The 22,564-nt window shown below is 40.1% G+C and overlaps 2 protein-coding genes across 2 annotated transcripts; one reads left to right on the forward strand and one right to left on the reverse strand.

The window, feature by feature from the left end:
- Window positions 1–1,724: 1,724 nt before the first annotated feature.
- On the reverse strand, window positions 1,725–21,059 carry LOC143854586 (uncharacterized). The gene is made up of 4 exons (XM_077364625.1): window positions 20,916–21,059; window positions 2,866–3,543; window positions 2,690–2,773; window positions 1,725–2,144 (listed from the first exon to the last, which is right to left on the reverse strand). The coding sequence occupies exons 2-4, from the start codon at window positions 3,488–3,490 to the stop codon at window positions 2,008–2,010; spliced, it is 846 nt and encodes a 281-aa protein (XP_077220740.1). The 5' UTR covers window positions 3,491–3,543; window positions 20,916–21,059; the 3' UTR covers window positions 1,725–2,007.
- LOC143853795 (uncharacterized) lies at window positions 6,483–7,259 on the forward strand. The gene has a single exon (XM_077363525.1). It carries the CDS (start codon window positions 6,483–6,485, stop codon window positions 7,257–7,259), a length of 777 nt encoding a protein of 258 aa, XP_077219640.1.
- Window positions 21,060–22,564: the final 1,505 nt, after the last annotated feature.

Below are 22,564 nucleotides of genomic sequence, written 5' to 3' on the forward strand. Positions count from 1 at the left end.
TTCCGACCAAGTGTGATAAAATCTAACCGTTCGATTGGAAACCTATTCATTCAAAGGCCACAAATCAGATGGTTGAAATCATCTGTTCACGGATGGCCCGTCAATCGTGGGACCCACCCATTAAGATCGATCAGGCTGAGAGAAACGGTAATTTTTCTTAAAACAATTTTCTGGGCCCACCAATGGACGGTTCAGATCATCAAAATTAGACATCTGCCCCTTTTCCAACCGCAATTACACGTGGCAATTTCCTTTTTTTTTTTTTTTACCACGTGAATTTTTATTCTTCTACAGTTCTCTAAAATCACGTGCTTAAATCCTCCACCTTATCTTTAATCATGCACGTGTTCCAGAATTTTCGTCAAACGAGTTAGTTAAAAGTCTGTAGGGACGAATTTCACCAAAATATCACGATATGCCGAGAAATTGAAGCAATTATTAAAATTTGAGTTTTTGGGCCCACCCACACAACGGCAGCATCATCAATGCCCTTCATTTTGACGGTCCCACCAAGAATCCCAAAATGCACTGATCAACGATTCAGAAAAGGTGAGAAGCGATCTACATTTAAGTCCTCTGATCTACTGTATTTTGATGAGGGCACTCCTCGCTTTATTAAAAGTACGGTATGGCCAGCACCATAAGATGATCCAAACCATCCATTAGATGGGCCACAGCCTAAATAGGTTGTTCCTCAAAAATCATTTCCATAGGTTGGTCCTAACCCTGCGATCTGAATGTTAGAGGGTTGATCCTAACCCTCTATAGATCGGAGGGTTAGGATCAACCTACATAAATAATTTTTGGGGCACAACCTATTTAGTGTGTGGCCCATCTAATGGACGGTTTGGATCATCCTATGGTGTGGGGCCATACCATTAAAAGTGAGGAGTGCCCTCATCAAAATACAGTAGTGCTGATACAATCTCATGGTTAGACGATACTAGCTCTCCAATCAATGGCCTACAAATGGGGCACCAGCTGTTAGAGGGCTATGATCGTTCGAACAGCAGGATCGAGCAATCCATCTATGCCAACTGGTGGTGGGCTCTGGTTAAGCAAACATATGCCACTTGTACGGCTAAGATGTGTCCAATGGAAAGATTACTATGAATCATCAGCATACATCCCCTGATCAATATATTTGTGAATGCAAACATAGATATTAAAGTGAAGCAAATGAAGTTTCTCATAATCTAAGTTCTAAAATTCATTCTATTATGTCCGGAATGGACGAAAATTTTCATTCTGGACTGAAGTTCAGATTTCTGTCCATTTTGTCTATTCCGGACGAAATGCCCATTCTCGTTTGAAATGTCATTTTACTTTTTTTCTTCTTATCACTATCTTGGTTCTCTTCTCTTCTTTCCTTCTATAAGGATAAAAAGTCGACTTTCCAATTCTACTACAAAATTCGAAAAAAGAACAGCCTAGGTCAAAATCTAAAGTATTTTTCTAATTTTAAAAATTCATAGATTCTATCGTGTCAAAAGATTATTAAATCCCAAAAATCCGGTAAAAAAATCTTATAATTTGGTCACTAAAGTTTTTTCATCTTATCAAGCTCTGATCAACACACAGGCCAACATTTATTTAAGTACATGTTGGATGTTTTACATATTTGATTCATTTAATTGTTATATTCTTTAACAATTCCTGATTTTTTGGATTTTTTTTTTAATTTTTAACTATTAAAGAAAAATAGCAGAACGAAAAGTTCAAAATGCGAACGAAATGAAATTTACAACTCTGGTAATAAACTCACAATGCACACTTGATTGAATCTATGATGTCTAGAACTTTCATTTACTACGTGGGCAGGGCTACTAAAGTTAGTCTATAATTTTCTCAGTTGAATTGAAAGATTAAGGGAAATGGTACCCCGCAGGGCTAACCCCTGCAGATGGATGAGAAGAATTCCAAACCGAATTATAAACCAATACATCTTCTGATCAACAATCAATAGCAGAATCCAAGTCTTCTGCTTTTGTACTAGAAATACATTGCTTACAAGCAATGCATCTGTTCCTCTTGCTTCAGAGAAGCCAGTAGTTGAAAGTGCGCTTGTGTTGAAGGACTCACAGTACATTTCAGGCCAGATTTCCCCAAGACATTCAGAACCTGCATCCTATGCATCTCTTTCACTGCAATACGGGAACATGAAAATAGAAAGATGAGAATGAGAGGTTTTCCAATTCTCTTCTCGAAGGATATGGCAACACGGTTTTACATTTCAGCCAAAATATTTCATTTCAACTGTTACAAAAACAAGTCACTTGGATTCAGAAAAATGCAAGATTTTGCTCGAAATTTTGGGATTTCATTAATGTTTTGGTCAAAATATGCAGAGCATGCAATTTTTCAGATAAAAATATTAAGACATTTTGACAGGAACCTTAACAAAAATCAACTCCACTCAATGTTTCTAAAAAAAAAGACAAAATTAAAAATAAAACCATTTCGGCCTTGATTTCGTACTGAAATTTTCTGTGATTTTACAAGATTTCAGCCAAAATTTCGTACCGAAATTGAAATGTTTCTCGGCTTCGCTGATGACCAAAACCGAAACCGAAATTGTAAACCTTGTATGACATTCAAGATCCATTTCATAACATTATGTTTCACCCGCCCAAAGCAAACACAAAAGGGAGAAAACAGCACATTATAGAAATTTTGAAAAGTAGATTACCTTCCTCCAGTGAAAGACGGATTGAACGTCTCTCTAAATCAACGGCATGTCTACTGCGTTCAGCTGCGGAAAGAGATCGAAGTGCTAAAACAATGATGTAAAACAAAAGGAATGTTAATATTGGCAAAAATGAAGAAACCATGAGATAAGAGTACTGAAATTTGAATTAGACTTACACTGGATGTATTCTTCATGGTTTGATTGTTCACAGTTCTTTAAGAACATTTTCAGTCGAAGTAGTCGTTCTTCCCAATATTGACCACATGTCTTCTGAGGGTTAACCAGAGTAGAAGTCCCAGTACTAAACAGAGGGTTGTTTTGTTCAGCCACTGTCAGCCCATAAGCTGGCTTAAGCACTGGCATAGGTGCCAACGTCAGAAAGCAGGAATTATTAGGCTCTTCCATCTGATTATCTTGTTTGAGTGGTTCCTGTTTTCTGTAACCAGATTTTCTTGATTGTGGAGGGTAGGCATTCTCAATGTCGCAAGCATTTAACTTTCCTGACTCTAGTTCAGCTTTCCTACGGACGTATACAAGATGCTCATTTGTGCCATTAGTAGGACTTGTAGGGCAGTCGAGTTTTGGCCTCTTGTTTCCAGTGACCTTTGATGCATCCACAATAGGTCTTCCGTCTTTTGAGAGAGGAGAGTTTCCCAGCAGTTGTGTAACGATATTTCTAGGTTCATTCTGCAAATCCCTCAGAGCTTTCTTCTTTCCAGATACAGGTTGTTGTTTGTCACAAGTGGGTATGATAGTTGCAGTGTTCGCCAACACATATTCGTTGAATTTAGCATCAATCATTGTTGAACCATTAGGAATCTTAATTTAATATTGAGGACATCTCAAACATGTCTCTGGAGAAGCATAAATCAAGAAACCATTACAAAGTCCATTTGGAAAAACATTGGCATCATAAAAGATGAAACAGCTGAGGCAGTGTCCATTAAATTAATAAAAAGTGTTCTAACATTGAAGTGAATGTATGAAAAGAGATTTTATGACGAGAGTAGGTATAGTGTGAATGGGTAATTACAAGGGATATGCACATAGGCCCCGTTCCAAAAACTTACAGTTCACAAAATGATGAAGTGAAATCATGGTGTATGAAATGCATGCACTTACCAAACACAAAAGGAGAGATACCAAGAGGTGGTACATCACCAATGTGAAAAAACAATAAAGGAAAACAATTCAAATGTGTTTTGGGTTTGACATGAGAATTTGATGATGAGCGCTCACTAGAGTTTCAAAACGATGAGATTATAACAGTGAGTACATATCCAAGGTTTTAAATTTCGACCGAAACCGAAATTGGGTAAAGTCGAAACATTACAAAACTTTGATCGAAATTGAGAAATTTCGATCAAAATTTCGTTTCCCCCGAAATTTTTTATTGATTATTTAATATTATCCCGAAATTTCAGCCGAAATTACCGAAATGTCGACAGTCGAAATTTGGTACCGGCTAAAGTCTTGCTTTATTTAATTTCGATCGATTTCAACGAAATTTCAAAATTTCTGCTGAAATTTCGGTTTCGGTGAGGACCGAAACGCATTCCGAAACCGAAATTTAAAACCTTGGGGGTTTCACAGCGATGGTTCATGTCAATAAAGGATCCACAGCAATAAGATATACCGGCAAAAGTGGCAAATAAAATGGAAAAGCTTCAAAGAAATGTCCTATGGAAAGCAGAGAGTAAGAGAAAGCTTAAATACTTGATAAATTGGAAAATCGTGCAGAGGATGAAGACGCATGGTGGCCTCGGCGTTGGGAATCTAAAATCGACCCTGTTAGGAAAGTGGTTGTGGAGAGTTGGGGAAGAGAAAAGCACCAAATAATTAGAGACAAATAAGGGCAGGGTTGGGGAGATTGGGAGAGTAGAGGCCCTTCTTTACGAAAAGGCTCAGGTGCATGGAAGTGTCTCTGAGTCTAGATCGGTGAATGAACCGTTGAAGAGGTCAAAAGTGGGGAAGGGGGAGGGGACAAGGTTTTGGGTAGACCTGTGGTTAGGTGAGTCATTGTTGTGCCATGCAATTCCGAGCTTATGCCTGTTTGCGACCGATAATGAGGTGACAGGGAGTAACAATTTAGATAACGGATGGGAGTGTGGTCTGATCTCGTAGGCTTAGGCGTAACATAAAAGATTGTGAAATTGCCAGCCTCTCCACCCGTCTCCCCTGTCTTTATTCCTGTAATTTTACTTCGAACTCTTAGGATCATAGAGTTTAATTCTGAATCCTTCAAGGTCCTCGGTCCGATCCTTCTTCTATAGGTTGGCATCACTGAATAGAGAGATTGCATTGCGCAAGAGTTTGGAAATCGCCTACTCCACCCCGGATGGTGGCCTTCACATGGACGGTGGCAAAGAAAAGAATAAACACTTGTAATCTCCTAAAAGAGGAAAGTTCATATGGCCAGTTGGTGCATATTCTGCAAGGAAAACAAAGAATCTTTGTAACATCTTGCCCATCGACCTTACTCTCATGGCCTATGGATGAGCATTATAAAAAGCTTTAGTTTAGCTTGGTCATTATAAGAATCTATGAAGTCAATGTAGTCAAATCTGTTTTGGAGATGGGAGAAATAGAGTAGAGAGGAGATGCTTCAAGGCGCGATGTCGGGTTGCTTTTTGAGAAGTTGCTTTTGAAAGATAGTTCCACATCGGATTGGAGAAAAGTTGGAGAAGAGCTTAAATAGCTTTTCCCTCTTCTCTTTATTGTTTTAAATAAACAATGGGCTTTAGCCATTGGGTGGACCCGCGGGACGGTGCAACGCACCGTTCGCACACGCGACGCGGGCGCGCGGCATGGGCAATGGGCTTTATTGGCGTTTTTTTAGGCGCACTTTGCACTTCGCACGCCGCATCGTAGCGAGGAGCGATTGGAGCCTTTCATTTTTCCAGATTTAATCTGGGCCATTGGATCCAGATCATGTTGGATCGGTCAAGTCAATGGACCTAATGGTTCGTTGGGTTGGGCTTTCAGTTCGGACCCAATGGTTGGCCCAGCGGGCCTAGAGTGCTCCAACGGCTAGTGTAGAAGCGGGTGCAATCTGGTTTGTCGGATTGTGATAACGGCTAGTGATGATCGGGTGCGATGATGACCGTTAGATCGTGTCTCATTGTCCCAACGGTCATGACATCCAGGGGTGCGATCCGCACCGTGGATGGTTGATCTAATGGTTACGGGGTTGAAAGGGTTTTTACACAACCCAATGGTCAATCCAGGATTGATCTGGACCGCAGAGTCGCGGATGGGCGCGATCTAACGGCCAGAATCAAGCCCGCTCTAAAGAGGTGCCCTGTAGGGGTGTGTTTTCAACAGAAAAGACACCAGTAGCTCTATAAAAAGAGCAGAATCTCACCATTGCAAAGATTTTTTCGGAATCCACTTTGTGTGACTTAATTTTTACAAATTCAAGAGCCTTAAACTCTCATAAAAAAGCCTTTACAATTACTGTTTACAATTTTATTCCAGAAACAATTCTAGTGTACTGTTTTCTGCAGAAACAGTAACTAGGGGTCTCAAATACTTGTTCCATTCTAAAGGTGATTCTTGGGTCTGTTTCCGTTTGGTGCAAAACGTCAACAGATATCTTGGTGGTGATAACACCAGGCTTCATTGTATCTTGGAGGCATATTCGTGGTACCCCTTGCACACTAACTGGTGGGGGCGAATATTGTCTTAAGGAAAGCGACATCGCGCCTTGAAGCATCTCCTCTCTACTCTATTTCTCCCATCTCCAAAACAGATTTTTACAACAATCTTAAGACAATATTCTTTGGAGTTCTTCATGGCGCAATCGATGAAGCAGATGACCCAAGATTTTGTGAAATTGGAGCGCTTCAACAAGGGTAACTTCAAGAGATGGCAAAAGAAGGTTCACTTCATTTTAACCACCCTCAAAGTGGTGTATGTTCTTACTTCACCAAAACCGGCAGAAGTTGAAAACGAGACACTTGCCCAAGCCCGTAGAAGGAGGAAGTGGGAACAAGACGATTATCTGTGCAAAGGACACATCCTCAATGCTATGACCGACGAACTGTTTGACATCTACCATAGCATGGGTTCGGCGGGAGCACTTTGGACGGCTTTGGAGGCAAAGTACTTATTGGAAAATGCCGGCGCCAAAAAGTTTGTAGTAAGTCATTTTTTAAATTATAAGATGACTGATGATAAGTTGGTAGTGGATCAAGTCCATGAGATCCAACATATCATTAGCCAAGTTCATCAGCAAGGGGTAAACCTTGATGACACAATCATCATACCCTCTATCATTGACAAATTACCACCATCTTGGAAAGACTTTAGAAAAAGTCTTAAACATAAAAAGGAGGAAATGACACTCGAAGATTTGATTCAAACCCTCCAAGTTGAGGAAGAATCAAGGCTTCGAGATAACAAAGATGATGTTATAAATCAATCCTCTAAAGTCCATATGGTGGAAGTTGCCAATGTAACAAATACAAACCCTCCTACTCAACCTTGGAAAGGTAAACAGAAGAGGAAAATGCATCAAAATGGCAAGGGTTCTGATAAGAACAAGAAGCTCAAAGGGGCTTGTTTCTAGTGTGGCAAAATGGGCCACTACAAAAAGGAGTGTCGATATAGAAAATCGAACACTCAAGGAAACAAGGATGGAAACAAAGAAAAATTTGTTGCCATGATATCCGAGGCAAATTTCCTCAAAGGTGAAGATGCATGGTGGATTGACTCGGGTGCTACAAAGCATGTTTGCAAGGACAGAAGCGCATTCTCGACTTATATACCGGTCGAAGATGGGAGTGTTCTCTACATGGGAAACTCTTCAACTGCTGAAGTCAAAGGCAAAGGAAAAGTGGATCTCGAATTCACTTCCGGCAAAATCCTCACTCTTACCGATGTGTATCATGTACCGGAAGTTAGAAGAAATCTTGTATCCGGTAGCCTTCTTAACAAGAATGGCTTTAAACTTGTATTTGAATCAAATAAGTTTGTACTTTCCAAAGGTGGAACATTTGTAGGGAAGGGGTACATGTATGAGGGGATGTTTAAGATGAATCTTAATAAAGTAAATGTTTCTGTTTATATGCTTGATTCTATTTCATTATGGCATGATAGATTAGGACATGTTAACTTTAGGAAAATGCATGACATGGTAAAGTTAGAATTGATTCCTAAATATGATGAAAATATGATAGATAAATGCAAAATCTGCATGCAAACCAAGATAGTCACTAAACCCTTTCCTAGTGTAGAAAGATCTACATCTTTACTTCAATTAATCCATAGTGATGTATGTGATTTGCATGGTACTCCTACTAGAGGGGGTAAAAAGTATTTTGTCACTTTTATTGATGATTTTTCAAAATTCTGTTATGCTTATTTAATAGGCCATAAAGATGAAGTCTTACACAGATTTAAGGCCTATAAATCTGAAGTAGAAATCCAATGTGAGTCTAAGATCAAGTGTCTTAGATCCGATAGGGGAGGGGAATATCAATTTCCTGATTTCTGTGAAAATGAAGGAATAATCCATGAATTTTCTGCTCCTTATACACCACAACAGAATGGTGTTGCGGAAAGAAAGAATAGGACTATAATGGAAATGGTTAATTCCATGTTAGTCAATTCTGGATTAAACAAGGGTTTTTGGGGTGAAGCCTTGTTAACGGCTTGTCACATCCTAAATAGGATACCTAATAAGAAAATCCATGTAACCCCCTATGAACTTTGGAAAAAGGGGAAACGTAACTTAGGATATCTTAAAGTTTGGGGTTGTAGGGCCATTGTCCAAGTACCCAAACCTAAGAAAAGGAAGTTAGGAGAAAGAGGCATTGAATGCATATTCTTAGGATATGCAAATCATAGCAAAGCCTATAGGTTCTTGGTAATAGAACCGAATGACCTAGTAGAGATAAATACCCTTATTGAATCTAGGGATGCAACCTTCTTTGAGAATAGGTTCTCTTCTATTCCTAAACTATTGGATTCTAACTCACCTTTAGAATCTTCTTTAGAACTTCAAAAGGAAAGTAATGATGAACCTATAGAAATTAGAAGAAGTAAAAGAGAAAGAAAAGATAAAATCTTTGGTCCTGACTTTGCAGTATACTTAGTTGAAGGATCAAGAGATCAAATCTTTAAATCTAATATGTTAAGTCTAAATATAGAGACTGATCCAAAGACCTATGAAGAAGCCATTAAATCTCAAGATGCTGCCTTTTGGAAAGAGGCCATCAATGATGAAATGGATTCCATCATGGGTAATAAAACCTGGAAATTGGTTGATTTACCTCCTGGATCAAAACCCATAGGTTGTAAGTGGATCTTCAAGAAGAAGATAAAAGTAGATGGAACCATAGAAAAATTTAAGGCAAGGTTGGTTACCAAAGGCTTTACTCAAAAAGCCGGTATAGACTATTTTGATACTTATGCCCCAGTTGCTAGAATCTCCACCATTAGAGTTCTTATTGCTCTTTCATCTATATACAAGTTTCACATTCACCAAATGGATGTTAAAACAGCCTTCTTGAATGGTGAACTTGATGAAGAAGTATATATGGATCAACCTGAAGGGTTTATCATGTCAGGTCAAGAGCATAAGGTTTGTAAATTAATTAAGTCATTGTATGGGCTTAAACAAGCCCCTAAACAGTGGCATGAGAGATTTGACCAGGTTCTAATGTCAAATGGTTTTAAGATACATGAATCTGACAAATGTGTATATAGTAAGTATAAAGGTGGAAAAGGTGTCATCATATGTTTATATGTAGATGACATGTTAATCTTTGGTAGTGATATGGATAGTATCACAAGGACCAAAGAGTTTCTGTCATTGAATTTTGATATGAAGGATATGGGTGTAGCAGATGTGATTTTGGGTATTAGAATTATAAGGCAAGGTAATAACCTCATTCTTACCCAATCACACTATATAGAGAAAGTGCTTAAAAAGTTTAATCACTTTGACTACACACCAGTGTCATCACCTTTTGATTCAAATGTAAAACTATATCCTAATACTGGTAGGTCTATTTCTCAGTTACAATATGCTAGTGTCATAGGTAGTTTAATGTATGCTATGACATGTACAAGACCTGATATTGCATTCTCAGTAGGAAAACTAAGTAGGTTTACTAGTAATCCTGGTTATATACATTGGAATGCTATAAATAGGATACTGAAGTATCTAAAAGGCACTATAGACTATGGATTGAACTATAGTGGGTATCCTATGGTATTAGAAGGATACACAGATGCCAGTTGGTTAACTGAGCATGATGATCATTCATCAACGAGTGGATGGATATTCACTCTTGGTGGGGGAGCTATCTCCTGGGCTTCTAAGAAGCAGACTTGCATAACTACTTCCACTATGGAAGCAGAGTTTATTACATTAGCCTCTTGTTGTAAAGAGGCGGAGTGGCTGAGGAATTTGTTGTTAGAAATTCCTATTTGGCTTAAACCTATGCCATCTATATATGTGCATTGTGATAGTCAGGCCACACTGTCAAGGGCATATAACCATGTCTACAATGGCAAGTCCAGGCATATTGGACTTAGGCATAGTGTCATTAGGCAGTTACTTACTGATGGAGTAGTAACTATAGATTATGTGAGATCAAGCCAGAATCTGGCTGATCCATTAACAAAAGGTCTTGCAAGAGATATGGTGTTTAAGACATCAATAGGGATGGGTCTTAAGCCAGTAATATATGACCACCAATGATGGAAACTCGACTCAACACTTGAAGAGACATCAAGTCTTGAGTTCAATGAGCCCAAGTACATCATCTGGAGTGGTTGCAAGCACTATATAAATAACATCCCAAGGTAAAGTGCTTGGTACCTGTAATGAGTAACGGAGGAGGTTGAGCAGTGGGCTCTTAATAGGCTTGTAACATAATTGTTAGGGTGCTACAGTTACAGGGGCACTCTTGAGCCTACCTATGTTAGTGTGAAGGTGGTGCCGCCTTCTATGAGACTGGGCTAGTTTCTAGAGCACTCATGAAACCGAGATACAGACACAAGGCCAGTTCACGTGTCGGCTAATTAGAATCACATGAGGAAATGAATTTCTTATGTGTGAAACGTATCCGGTTGGCTATATAGAATCGCTAGTTCAAAGACACGTCTACTATGCCGTTCTTGTCAACTTTGATATGTTCTCACTAAGTGAACGTTCAAATCGCAAGATACCTTCAATTATGCATGAGAATTCGAAGTATAATGAGATAATACTTTTGATTTTGAAAATGGTGGGGGATTGTTAGTGTAATTTTCAAAACAAAGTTGTTTTTCAAGTATTTTATGAACAAAATGCTTTTATTTGGTAAAAAGGGGTTGCTTTTTGAGAAGTTGCTTTTGAAAGATAGTTCCACATCGGATTGGAGAAAAGTTGGAGAAGAGCTTAAATAGCTTTTCCCTCTTCTCTTTATTGTTTTAAATAAACAATGGGCTTTAGCCATTGGGTGGACCCGCAGGACGGTGCAACGCACCGTTCGCACACGCGCGCGCGCGGCGTGGGCAATGGGCTTTATTGGCGCTTTTTTAGGCGCACTTTGCACTTCGCACGCCACATCGTAGCGAGGAGCGATTGGAGCCTTTCATTTTTCCAGATTTAATCTGGGCCATTGGATCCAGATCATGTTGGATCGGTCAAGTCAATGGACCTAATGGTTCGTTGGGTTGGGCTTTCAGTTCGGACCCAACGGTTGGCCCAGCGGGCCTAGAGTGCTCCAACGGCTAGTGTAGAAGCGGGTGCAATCTGGTTTGTCGGATTGTGATAACGGCTAGTGATGATCGGGTGCGATGATGACCGTTAGATCGTGTCTCATTGTCCCAACGGTCATGACATCCAGGGGTGCGATCCGCACCGTGGATGGTTGATCTAGTGGTTACGGGGTTGAAAGGGTTTTTACACAACCCAATGGTCAATCCAGGATTGATCTGGACCGCAGAGTCGCGGATGGGCGCGATCTAACGGCCAGAATCAAGCCCGCTCTAAAGAGGTGCCCTGTAGGGGTGTGTTTTCAACAGAAAAGACACCAGTAGCTCTATAAAAAGAGCAGAATCTCACCATTGCAAAGATTTTTTCGGAATCCACTTTGTGTGACTTAATTTTTACAAATTCAAGAGCCTTAAACTCTCATCAAAAAGCCTTTACAATTACTGTTTACAATTTTATTCCAGAAACAATTCTAGTGTACTGTTTTCTGCAGAAACAGTAACTAGGGGTCTCAAATACTTGTTCCATTCTAAAGGTGATTCTTGGGTCTGTTTCCGTTTGGTGCAAAACGTCAACAGATATCTTGGTGGTGATAACACCAGGCTTCATTGTATCTTGGAGGCATATTCGTGGTACCCCTTGCACACTAACTGGTGGGGGCGAATATTGTCTTAAGGAAAGCGACATCGCGCCTTGAAGCACCTCCTCTCTACTCTATTTCTCCCATCTCCAAAACAGATTTTTACAACAATCTTAAGACAATATTCTTTGGAGTTCTTCATGGCGCAATCGATGAAGCAGATGACCCAAGATTTTGTGAAATTGGAGCGCTTCAACAAGGGTAACTTCAAGAGATGGCAAAAGAAGGTTCGCCCCCACCAGTTAGTGTGCAAGGGGTACCACGAATATGCCTCCAAGATACAATGAAGCCTGGTGTTATCACCACCAAGATATCTGTTGACGTTTTGCACCAAACAGAAACAGACCCAAGAATCACCTTTAGAATGGAACAAGTATTTGAGACCATTAGTTACTGTTTCTGCAGAAAACAGTACACTAGAATTGTTTCTGGAATAAAATTGTAAACAGTAATTGTAAAGGCTTCTTGATGAGAGTTTAAGGCTCTTGAATTTGTAAAAATCAAGTCACACAAAATGGATTTCGAATTCTCTTTGCAATGGTGAGATTCTGCTCTTTTTATAGAGCTACTGGTGTCTTTTCTGTTGAAAACACACCCCTACAGGGCACCTCTTTAGAGCGGGCTTGATTCTGGCCGTTAGATCGTGCCCATCCGCGACTCTGCGGTCCAAATCAATCATGGATTGACCATTGGGTTGTGTAAAAACCCTTTCAACCCCGTAACCACTAGATCAACCATCCACGGTGCGGATCGCACCCCTGGATGTCATGACCGTTGGGACAATGAGACACGATCTAACGGTCATCATCGCACCCGATCATCACTAGCCGTTATCACAATCCGACAAACCAGATTGCACCCGCTTCTACACTAGCCGTTGGAGCACTCTAGGCCCGCTGGGCCAACCGTTGGGTCCGAACTGAAAGCCCAACCCAACGAACCATTAGGTCCATTGACTTGACCGATCCAACATGATCTGGATCCAATGGCCCAGATTAAATCTGGAAAAATGAAAGGCTCCAATCGCTCCTCGCTACGATGCGGCGTGCGAAGTGCAAAGTGCGCCTAAAAAAGCGCCAATAAAGCCCATTGCCCACGCCGCGCGCGCGCGTGTGCGAACGGTGCGTTGCACCGTCCCGCGGGTCCACCCAATGGCTAAAGCCCATTGTTTATTTAAAACAATAAAGAGAAGAGGGAAAAACTATTTAAGCTCTTCTCCAACTTTTCTCCAATCCGATGTGGAACTATCTTTCAAAAGCAACTTCTCAAAAAGCAACCCCTTTTTACCAAATAAAAGCATTTTGTTCATAAAATACTTGAAAAACAACTTTGTTTTGAAAATTACACTAACAGCCAATTCTTTTGGATTGGAATGGCAGGCATTTTAGCGAAATGGGTCGCAATCTATGGCCGTTGGTAGCCTATGCAATGATTTGGCATTTATGGAAAGAAAAGAGGAACCGTATATTTAAAGATCAACATCAAGGTTGGGGAAGGATAGTGCTAGATATCAAAACCGACGTAATTGCATGGAGTAGAAGAGGTAAGGAGACACTTTGCTATAGTGTTGGAGAAATCCTTACAAAATGGAAGGTGATTATTGTCGAGAAAAGGAGAATCCAGAAGTGATGTCTAGGTGGTGTCCACCTTACACTGGGTGGTCAAATGAATTTAGAGAGAAGCTAAAAAGGAAATCCGGGGCGGACGAGTATCAGCGGTCTATTTCGAGAGTTACAGCCCTATTATGGGGTTTGAAGTGGTTTGTAGCAAATGGCTTTGGATCGTTAATCATTGAAGACGATTCTTCCAATGTAATTGCATGAGCAGGGGGCAAAGCGGTTGGTCCTTATTAATGGACATCATCATGGAGACCAGAGATCTAGTCGTGATTGTTAAAGTACAAAAGATTAAATAATACCTTCCCCAAGAGCTTAAGCTTTTGGAGTAACTGATCGTTTCACATGGTATCAGAGCTCCTGAGTTCAAACCTCCTTGATGGTAAAAATCCAAATGCAATGGACAAACCCAAAAGAGGGGAGACATGTGCCACGTGTAGGCCAACACTAAAAAGAGGGGCCAAACGTGATGGGGAGTGTTAAAGTATAAAAGATTAAATAACGCCTTCTCCAAGAGCTTAAGCTATTGGAGTAACTGGTCATTTCACAGTGATCAAGACCAAGTTTCAACATATGCGTCGCTCCACTCATGAAGATGCGGATATATTAGTGAAAGAGGGTGCAGAGTCTGAAATGCCCTTAATGAGAAGACAAAACGTACCACAATGCTCTTTTATAGCATACCCATGTGAGCTGACTTGCGAACCCTTGGTTTGTATCAAACTGGCATCAGAGCTTCGAGCTTATCATATCCCTAAATTGCTCCGTTTGGATGCCGGAATTTTTTTGGTTCTTGGGACTTTTGTGGAACAAAAAACTTCCTGGGAGATTGGTGGGAAAAAAAACTCCTTGGAAGTATCCCGGTAAAATAAAAATCCCATGTTTGGTTGACCGGACTATCGTGGGAAAAAAAAAATCCAGGTAAAATAAAAATCCCATGCTTTGTTTGGTTGCTTGAACTGTTGGGAAGAAAAAAGTTCTTCTTTTGGTTATTTTGGTTCCTCGGATTTCGTGCAGGATTATTTTGGTTCCTGGGATCTTTTTTTCAGCTTTGGGTTTCGTGCGGGGTTATTTTGGTTCATGGGATTCTTTTGTGCCCACTATATAACCAGCAACCAAACGTGGGTTTCCTGCGGAAATTCCACAAAAGTCCCAAGAACCAAAAAAATTCCGCCATCCATTTATTCCCTCTAGATGTTCAGTAATAGTACCAAGAGAGTCTCCCTTAGGTGTTTGGTAATATTGCCCAGAGAGTCTAGGTTAGTAGTTTCTTGTCTTTTAGGGGTCTTTTGATAAGATTTGTAGTTCTTGGTGTTGTTCTAAGTCTTAAGCCTATGTCCTCCATTTGAGTCCTTCCATTCTTGTTTAGGTGTTTAGCATCTCCTCAAAGTCTGTAGGGTTGTCCTGCACACTGGTTACTCACTTTTAGCCCATGGTTAATAGTGTCAATATTTCACATCAATGAAGGTTAAGGCCAACCTCGAGAACCCTTGCAACAAAGCACTCAAGCTACGTTGGACCAACGCTAGGACATGCTAGCTAATATTAGAGTAGCTCTAAACAACAATAGCAATCATATTGGGCATGGAACTCTCGAGAACGCCATGACCACTATAAACACATGCCCAACCTATCCATTAGTGAAATGCAACGTGAGTAGTCAAGGTTTAGGTCTAGACGACTTCTCCGACGGTGACGACTTTGAACCTTATGAGGAGCTGAAGCATTTCTATGATGGTCCCAAGCATCATCTTGAGGATAGACTAGTGTGAGCTTTAGAAAGGTCTAGAGATTTCAGAGTTACAGTAGATGTCAGGGATTTTAGGGTCACCTTCAACCCAGACGAATTCTCTGAGTGAGTGGCTTAGATCATTTCTCTGATTGGAAAGAGCTCACTGAGCACAAGAATGTCAAATTTATTAGCATGAAACTAAAGGGCATTGCCCTTATTTGGTGGAAACAAAACAAAAAATAAACAAATCCAAGTTAGAACTCAAAGGGGCGAGCCCGAGATTGATAACAAGGCTGGGATGAAAGAGACTTTTGGGCTTTAAACAAGGAGCTGAAAAGGGAATACACGGAAGGATATCATCAATTGACCGTTCATAATGCAATCATTTTAGACGAAGAGCAACCGCTCAATATATTAAGGGGTTGCGCTTTGAGCTCCAGGAGACGGTCTTCTTTCACACTCTTCTCATGGTTGATGATAACTTTCGATTGGCACTTACCGAGAAGATGGCCAAGCGTTCCCTGCGAAGGGACACTAAAGTATGCCCCTCTAGTTCAGCTAATAGAGACTATGACTAGTTGATTGAACCCATCTTTCTCTTAAAAGCATGGCCCCAAGGCCACCATGGGTGAGACGAACACAGGTTCTGGACTGTTAGGACCCAAAACACAGAGTACCACACGCAAATATTTCAAGTCTGGTGAGTCGAGCCACAGATCGTCTAATTGTCCATGTAGAATATTCAAACCTCAAACTAACATAGCAGAACTACTAGATGATGAGGATGGAACTGGCCTTTAAGCGAAAAATGGTTCAAAAGTGCTCCACATGAGGTGATGGATAAGCAAGCAACTAAGGGCAAGCACGATGAAGTCATACTTGATGGGGATCATGAGGGGACAGTTTGTGTGATCCGTCGTGACATGATATCCCCTAAGACCATAGGAACCGGTGAGTGGTTGAAGAGTGGCAGTTTCCACACCATTTGCACAATAGGTGGAGAGTTGTGCACTAATATCATTGGTAGTGGAAAAACTGAAAATTTGATTTCACAGATAATAGTAGATAAGCTGAAGGTAAAAAACTTAGCAATTTGCCAAGTACATTGCGCGAATTAAGTCTCGGTTAAAACTCTATGTCTTGTGACCTCTTCCATCGGGGATATTTATAAAGACATGGATTGGACTGATGTCGCTCTGCTAGAGGTGTGTCATATTTTATTGGGTTGTCCTTGGTAATATAATCGTAAAGCCACCTGCCCACCCCTGATGGAGAAAAAAAATACATCTCCTTTATTAAAGAAGGCAAGAAGATTAAGTTAAACCAAGTAAGGCGTGTCCCTAGTCCGTCGAAGGATGTGTCCGCATATCTAGCAACAACGAGTAATGGAGTGAGGATACTAAGCTCAAAGGAAAGGAGTTTGCATTATTTTTTAGACAGAATAAATTTGAGGTTGCTAGCGAGATCTCTATTTTTGAGTCTCTTAAGGATCGGTATCTTATAGACCCACTCTTTGGTCCTACAGCATTACATGTCATTCAGGAAGTTTATTCATTTTACCGCACTCGCTTGTGTGTTCCTGACAGATCTTGAGCGTCATAGTAGAGGGTTAGCAGACGATTTTATTTTATTTTTTTTTGAAAAGTAACATTTATTAATTGCATAATCCAACATAACAAAACAGGGGATAAGCGGTCCCCGAAGGTAGGACAGATTACAGAAACAACACCCACAGCTTTCACGAGGGATCTACATTATCCAGATCAATTGGAATTCCCCGACAAAAGGTAAAGCGAGTAATAGGTATATTCACCCCCTCTTTCGCCAAAGGATCAGCCGAGGAATTTGCAAATCTCCACCGATGTTGTAATTGGGGATGAAGGTCCCGCACTAAATCCCGAATCTCATCGAGAATCCTGAGACTATTAGAGGATCTTGGCCTGCCGATGTTAGCAGACCATTTTGAGCAAGCTAAAATCATCGCCTTAGAGGATCTTGGCCTGGATTAAAACGCTATGTGATCCATTGTATGTGTTAGTACTTAGTACAGGGAGAGTCAGTACATTAGGAGTCAAACTCAAAAAAATGTTCTCTATATCCCTTTTTCTGAGACTATTAGGAGACTTGAGTCCGTCTTTGTCATTGTTGATAGGCTATCTGAGTTCTCTCTTTTCATTCCGTCTCGTATAGCTCAGTTATCCTTGAGTCATTTATGGAGAACTTTATGGAGTAAAACGTTGAGTACAATTCAATTCAGTAGCGCATATTATCCCCAAAAAGATGGACAAATAGATGGGGTCAATCGCAGCTTAAGGAATTCGTTGGAATTCTTAGCTGGAGACCTCATCAATGGAACTTAATTCTACCCCAATCAGGGTTTGCATATAATAGTTCCACTAACCGCTCCTTTGAGACCATCCGTGGTCATCCCATTCCTCACCTCTTGGACCATACCCCGATACTCTACCCTGGAAAGCTTAGTATCGATGCCGATGCCTTTGTCCAGCACATAAAGTAGGTACAAAAATAGGTGTTAGAAAGACTATGGTCGATTAGCATCGGAGAGATCCTCCTTTCCATGTTGGAGATCTAGTGATGACATATCTTTGACGTGAGCAGTTTCCAACTGGAGCCTATCATTATCAGTACATTTGAGACCCACCCGAGCCCAAAGACATCACTTCATTATCTTTCAGAGTTTGAATTATGGATGTTATGACGATGGAGACTCACCAAGGATTTCACAGGACGTATTCAGTTCGTTGGCGAGGACACTCATTGATAGACTGCTCATGGATAAATGAAGCCGAATTACAACGACTTCATGAGGACTTATACTAGCACATTTCAGAAATTTACTCAGATGTTTTTCCCCATAGTTTCCAACTGGAGCCTATCATTATCAGTACTTATGAGACCCACCCGAGGCCAAAAATATCACTTCATTATCTTTCAGAGTTTGAATTATGGATGTTATGACGATGGAGACTCGCGAAGGATTTCACAGGACGTATTCAGTTTGTTGGCGAGGACACTCTTTGATAGACTGCTCGTGGATAGATAAGGCCGAATTAGGACAACTTCGTGAGGACTTATACCGGCACATTTCAGACCTCTACTCGAAGTCTTTTCCACATAGTAGAATTGATGTGGTTTAGCTGTAGGCATGGATTTAAATTTCGGTTTCGGTTTCGGCTTTGGCCAAAACAAAATTTCACCCAAATCCGGTAAAAAAAGTATTATTTTATTATTTCTGAAATTTCGGCAGAAATTACCGAAACCTAGGAAAAATAATATATTTTTGAAAAAAAAAATCAATTTTCTGAAATTTCAGCCTAAATTTGGGAAATTCAAAATTTTGGATTTAGGCGAATGTCGGTTTCGGATCCACTCCGCGGGCCATGGCTGTAGGATTAGTCATTTCGTTTAGGATCTGTTTGTTTAATTTCAGTCTTACATTTTATTTTTGTTATTTTTTGTCATGCCTCGACCCCACTGTGTAAATATTGTCCGGTTTTGGGTCTTCTACCCTCCCCAGCTTTGTTTCCAGCAGCACTAACCGTCCTCGATCCACTCCGCGGGCCCACCCCTTGGAGATACTGAAAACATGTCTACACGGGAAGGAGGAGAGTTCACATATATAGCCCATGAACTTTCTCTCCCTTTCAGAAGTGGGATCTTGCAATCCACACCCCTCCCCAGGGCTCAGCGTCCTCGTTAGCACACCATACTGTGGAAGGTACAGCTCCGATACCATTCTGTCACACCCCCACCCCACTGTGTAAATATTGTCCGGTTATGGGTCTTCCACCCTCCCTGATTTTGTTTTCCATCAGCACTAGCAGTGCCTGACCCACTCCACAGGGCCTGCCCCTTGGAGATGCTGAAAATGCGTCTACATAGGGAGAAGGAGAGTTCACATATATAGCCCAGGAACTTTCTCTCCCTTTCCGATGTGGGATCTTACATTTTTATATTTGATTGGACCTAGATATGGTGGATGTCCACATCACTACCCATGGCCAACCACTTATAGCCTAAGAACATTACCTAATCTAACTTAAAAGTTAAAACCCTGGCCCACATGACCTACTAGTTAAGGGTGGGAAGGAGGCTCGTGCTTCAATCCTTTCCTACAAGCCAAAACTGCATCGTAGGGAAGTTTAAATCATCTCTTATGGGTTATATTCCCCTCACTTTTTCCGACATGTCTCAAAATGTCCTCTTTTTGAGAGAGAGAGAGAGAGAGAGAGAGAGAGAGAGAGAGATGAGATGGTGTTGTACAAAGAGTCTGATCCAAACCCAAGATAAATGTGTTTTTTTCACGAAAGTCATTAAGTCCTAATGAATTAAAGAATCAAAGCTTGGAATCAATAGAAGCAATCTGTACAGATTCTTCCACAAACGAAACATAATAATTGTTTTGGTTATCTATCACATTCAGAACAAGAGAATCAGATCAATTTAAACAATGCCAAGTCCATCGTAGAATTCTAAACAAAGAATTTCAAGAGTAAAATGGTAAAACAAAAAACTTTGCACTCCAGCAATAAATGTATGACGATATAAAAGAAAATCAAAATAATATTTGCCGCTCACAAATATTTCTTTATCAAGTTGGCTCCAGGTAAAAGCGTGGAAATTTTCCGCACACTAGAGTCTAAAGCGAATAAATTCAGTCATGTTTGATGATGAGATGCAGAGACAAATCACTTATAATCAAGGTTGCCAGAGCGGGAATCGAAAGCGGGAATCGAAGGCTCCCAGGGAAAAATCCTACTCAAGGTTGCCAGAGCGGAAATCGAAAGCAGGAATCGAAACAGGAATCGAAACGGGAATGGAAGCGGGAATCGAAGGCTCCCAGGGAAGAATCCTGCTTCCTTGCTTATAATCACCCAAACCAAACCAAGATGAGTACGAAATTTACCAAGGAAAAACTACAAACACAATAAGACTGATCGCATATCTACAAAACCAGCTTCGAACTCAGAAAGGCTATGACATTTTCCCAATAACAGCAGCTCCTAAAAAATGCTTGCCAAGCATGAAGAAACCCAACTAATTCAACTCAAGCAACCAAAAAAAAAAAAACTTTTAAGGGGCGTGACTACATATTTGGATCCATCAAAACCCAGAAAAATCCCCACTTCATGGACTATTCCTAAGAAAATAAAATAAATAAAAAAATCCCAAGATGATTAAATCTTCTCTTCACTGAATTCAAACCCTAAACAGATTAATATTAATATCATCAGAAGCTAATAAAAGTCCAAGCTTTCTCCCCATTGCATCAAAACAAAGAAAAGCCACATTTTTCTTACACTATTACTTAGAAGAAATAGATCAAAACCCAATTAGGATTCCCCACAAAAATATAATTTCCCACAATTAAGCAACCCAAATCAGCAACAACAAGTAGATAAATGGGTATTCAAAGAAAACCTAAAAGAAGAGAGATTTTGAACCGAACCAATGAATGAATTGCAAAAAACAAAGAAACCCTTTTGAGAAGAATGGAAGAAAATTACCTTTTCAGCATTGACACAGATTGAAATAAGTCAGAGAGAAAAAAAGAGAGTATTGGGGTTTGAAAAACAAGGAGAAGATTTGGCTCACAACTCAAACAGAAGTCAAGTTAAGAAACTGATTGTTTAATATTTTTTAGGGAGATGATAAATTCGCATCCACTGTAAGATAATTCGCTCCCCTCTGACGTGATTTGCCGTCAAAAAGCGTTAAAGTCTGCCACAATTCACGTTATAAGTGGTGCGAATTATCTTATAGTGGGTGCGAATTTATCATATCCCAATATTTCTTACTTTTTCTATTCCTTACTTTTCTTATTTTTAAATTTTCAATTCTATGGAAAAAATATTTCTTTACTGTATTGGCGGGAAAACATCCACTTTTCTTAAACTCCAAAGGGGGAAAATGGAGGATGTAAATGTGGCATCGCTACCGTACACGTGGCTATGAAGGCACGTGACAATCTGTGGGCCCAAGGTAAGTGGGCCATGGTATAAAAAAATATAGGGAAATGATATATTCGACCCTTTTTTTACTTCTAGCAGCCCCCTCTAGTGTAAAAAGAGTAGTCATAAAAACACAAAAAAAAGAAAATTAATTTTTTTCTAGCCCATTTTGAGGAAAGCCATTTCGCGGCTGGCTTAGAACAGCCTCATGAGAGACAAAATCTGCCAAAAAGTCAACCTGTGTGGCTGTTCTCAAATGCAAAAGCCGGCAGAAATGGGGGATTTGATAGGCAATTTCGTGGAAAACCACTGTGCTAACTTTTTGGCAGATTTTGTCTTATTCATTTAATTCAAGCGGCTGTTCTCACCTACAAAAGTGAGCCATAAAATTGCCTAACAAGTCCCCTATTAATGATGTTGATCGTGCATTAATTAAATATAACAAACTTATATTTTATCTCTTGTTAAGTTGTAGGTTTGGCATATTTTTTCACTAGCGTAAAATGAATTTTAAGGTCATTTTAAAGTTCAAATTTGGACGTAAAATTTGTTTTAAGCCCATTTTACATTGAGAAAGAAACAGAGTTAAAGAGAAAAATGAAAACAGAAACTGATTCATGGCATTTGGCAAATCTAACCATTTTTGAAGAGTTTTTATATAGTGATTGGTGCCCGAGTGTGAAGCTCAGTGCATTTTTTATCCAAGGGATTTGCTAGAGTCCATCGCAAAAGGAGTTGTTGTCTCCATTCACGAGGTGATTGGTTTGACATGCGACAGACCAGCTGCGAAATGCCTTTTGCAATGGAACCTAGCTTCTCTTGATCCAAACATCAAGGGTGGTACTTTCATCTTTCCACCCACACGGGACTTCACTGGCGGGCACCATATAATTTCTCTTTCTGAAAAATGTACAGAAACGCAAAGAATTGGATTTTCCAAAGCTACATTAGTGAACTTCAGATATTTTGATTCTCTTATTTCCGCCTGCTTCTTCCACTACGCAAACGATCATTGTTAAGATGCGATGTTTAGGCCATGTTTGGCAAACCATGAAAAATTTTTCCACGGAATATTCCTAGGCCAAGTATGAGAGAGGAGCTGGAAATGAGAGGGAGAGAATTGAGTGGGTGGGAATAGAGAATGTATCAAAAATCCATAAAAACTAGTGAAAGAAAATTTAAAATTATTTTTCACTTTTTGAGCT

Source organism: Tasmannia lanceolata, unplaced genomic scaffold (assembly GCF_043159265.1).
Source record: "Tasmannia lanceolata isolate RefF3 unplaced genomic scaffold, GAP_Taslan_0.1 ptg000020l, whole genome shotgun sequence".
Lineage (NCBI taxonomy): Eukaryota > Viridiplantae > Streptophyta > Magnoliopsida > Canellales > Winteraceae > Tasmannia > Tasmannia lanceolata.

Coding starts and splice junctions, on each gene's coding strand:
- LOC143854586 (XM_077364625.1), bottom strand. CDS start 3,490: ATGATTGATGCTAAATTCAACGAATATGTGTTGGCGAACACTGCAACT. Junction 2,774..2,865: donor CCATGAAGAATACATCCAGT/GTAAGTCTAATT, acceptor TCATTGTTTTAG/CACTTCGATCTCTTTCCGCA. Junction 2,145..2,689: donor CCGTCTTTCACTGGAGGAAG/GTAATCTACTTT, acceptor CCCGTATTGCAG/TGAAAGAGATGCATAGGATG.
- LOC143853795 (XM_077363525.1), top strand. CDS start 6,483: ATGGCGCAATCGATGAAGCAGATGACCCAAGATTTTGTGAAATTGGAG.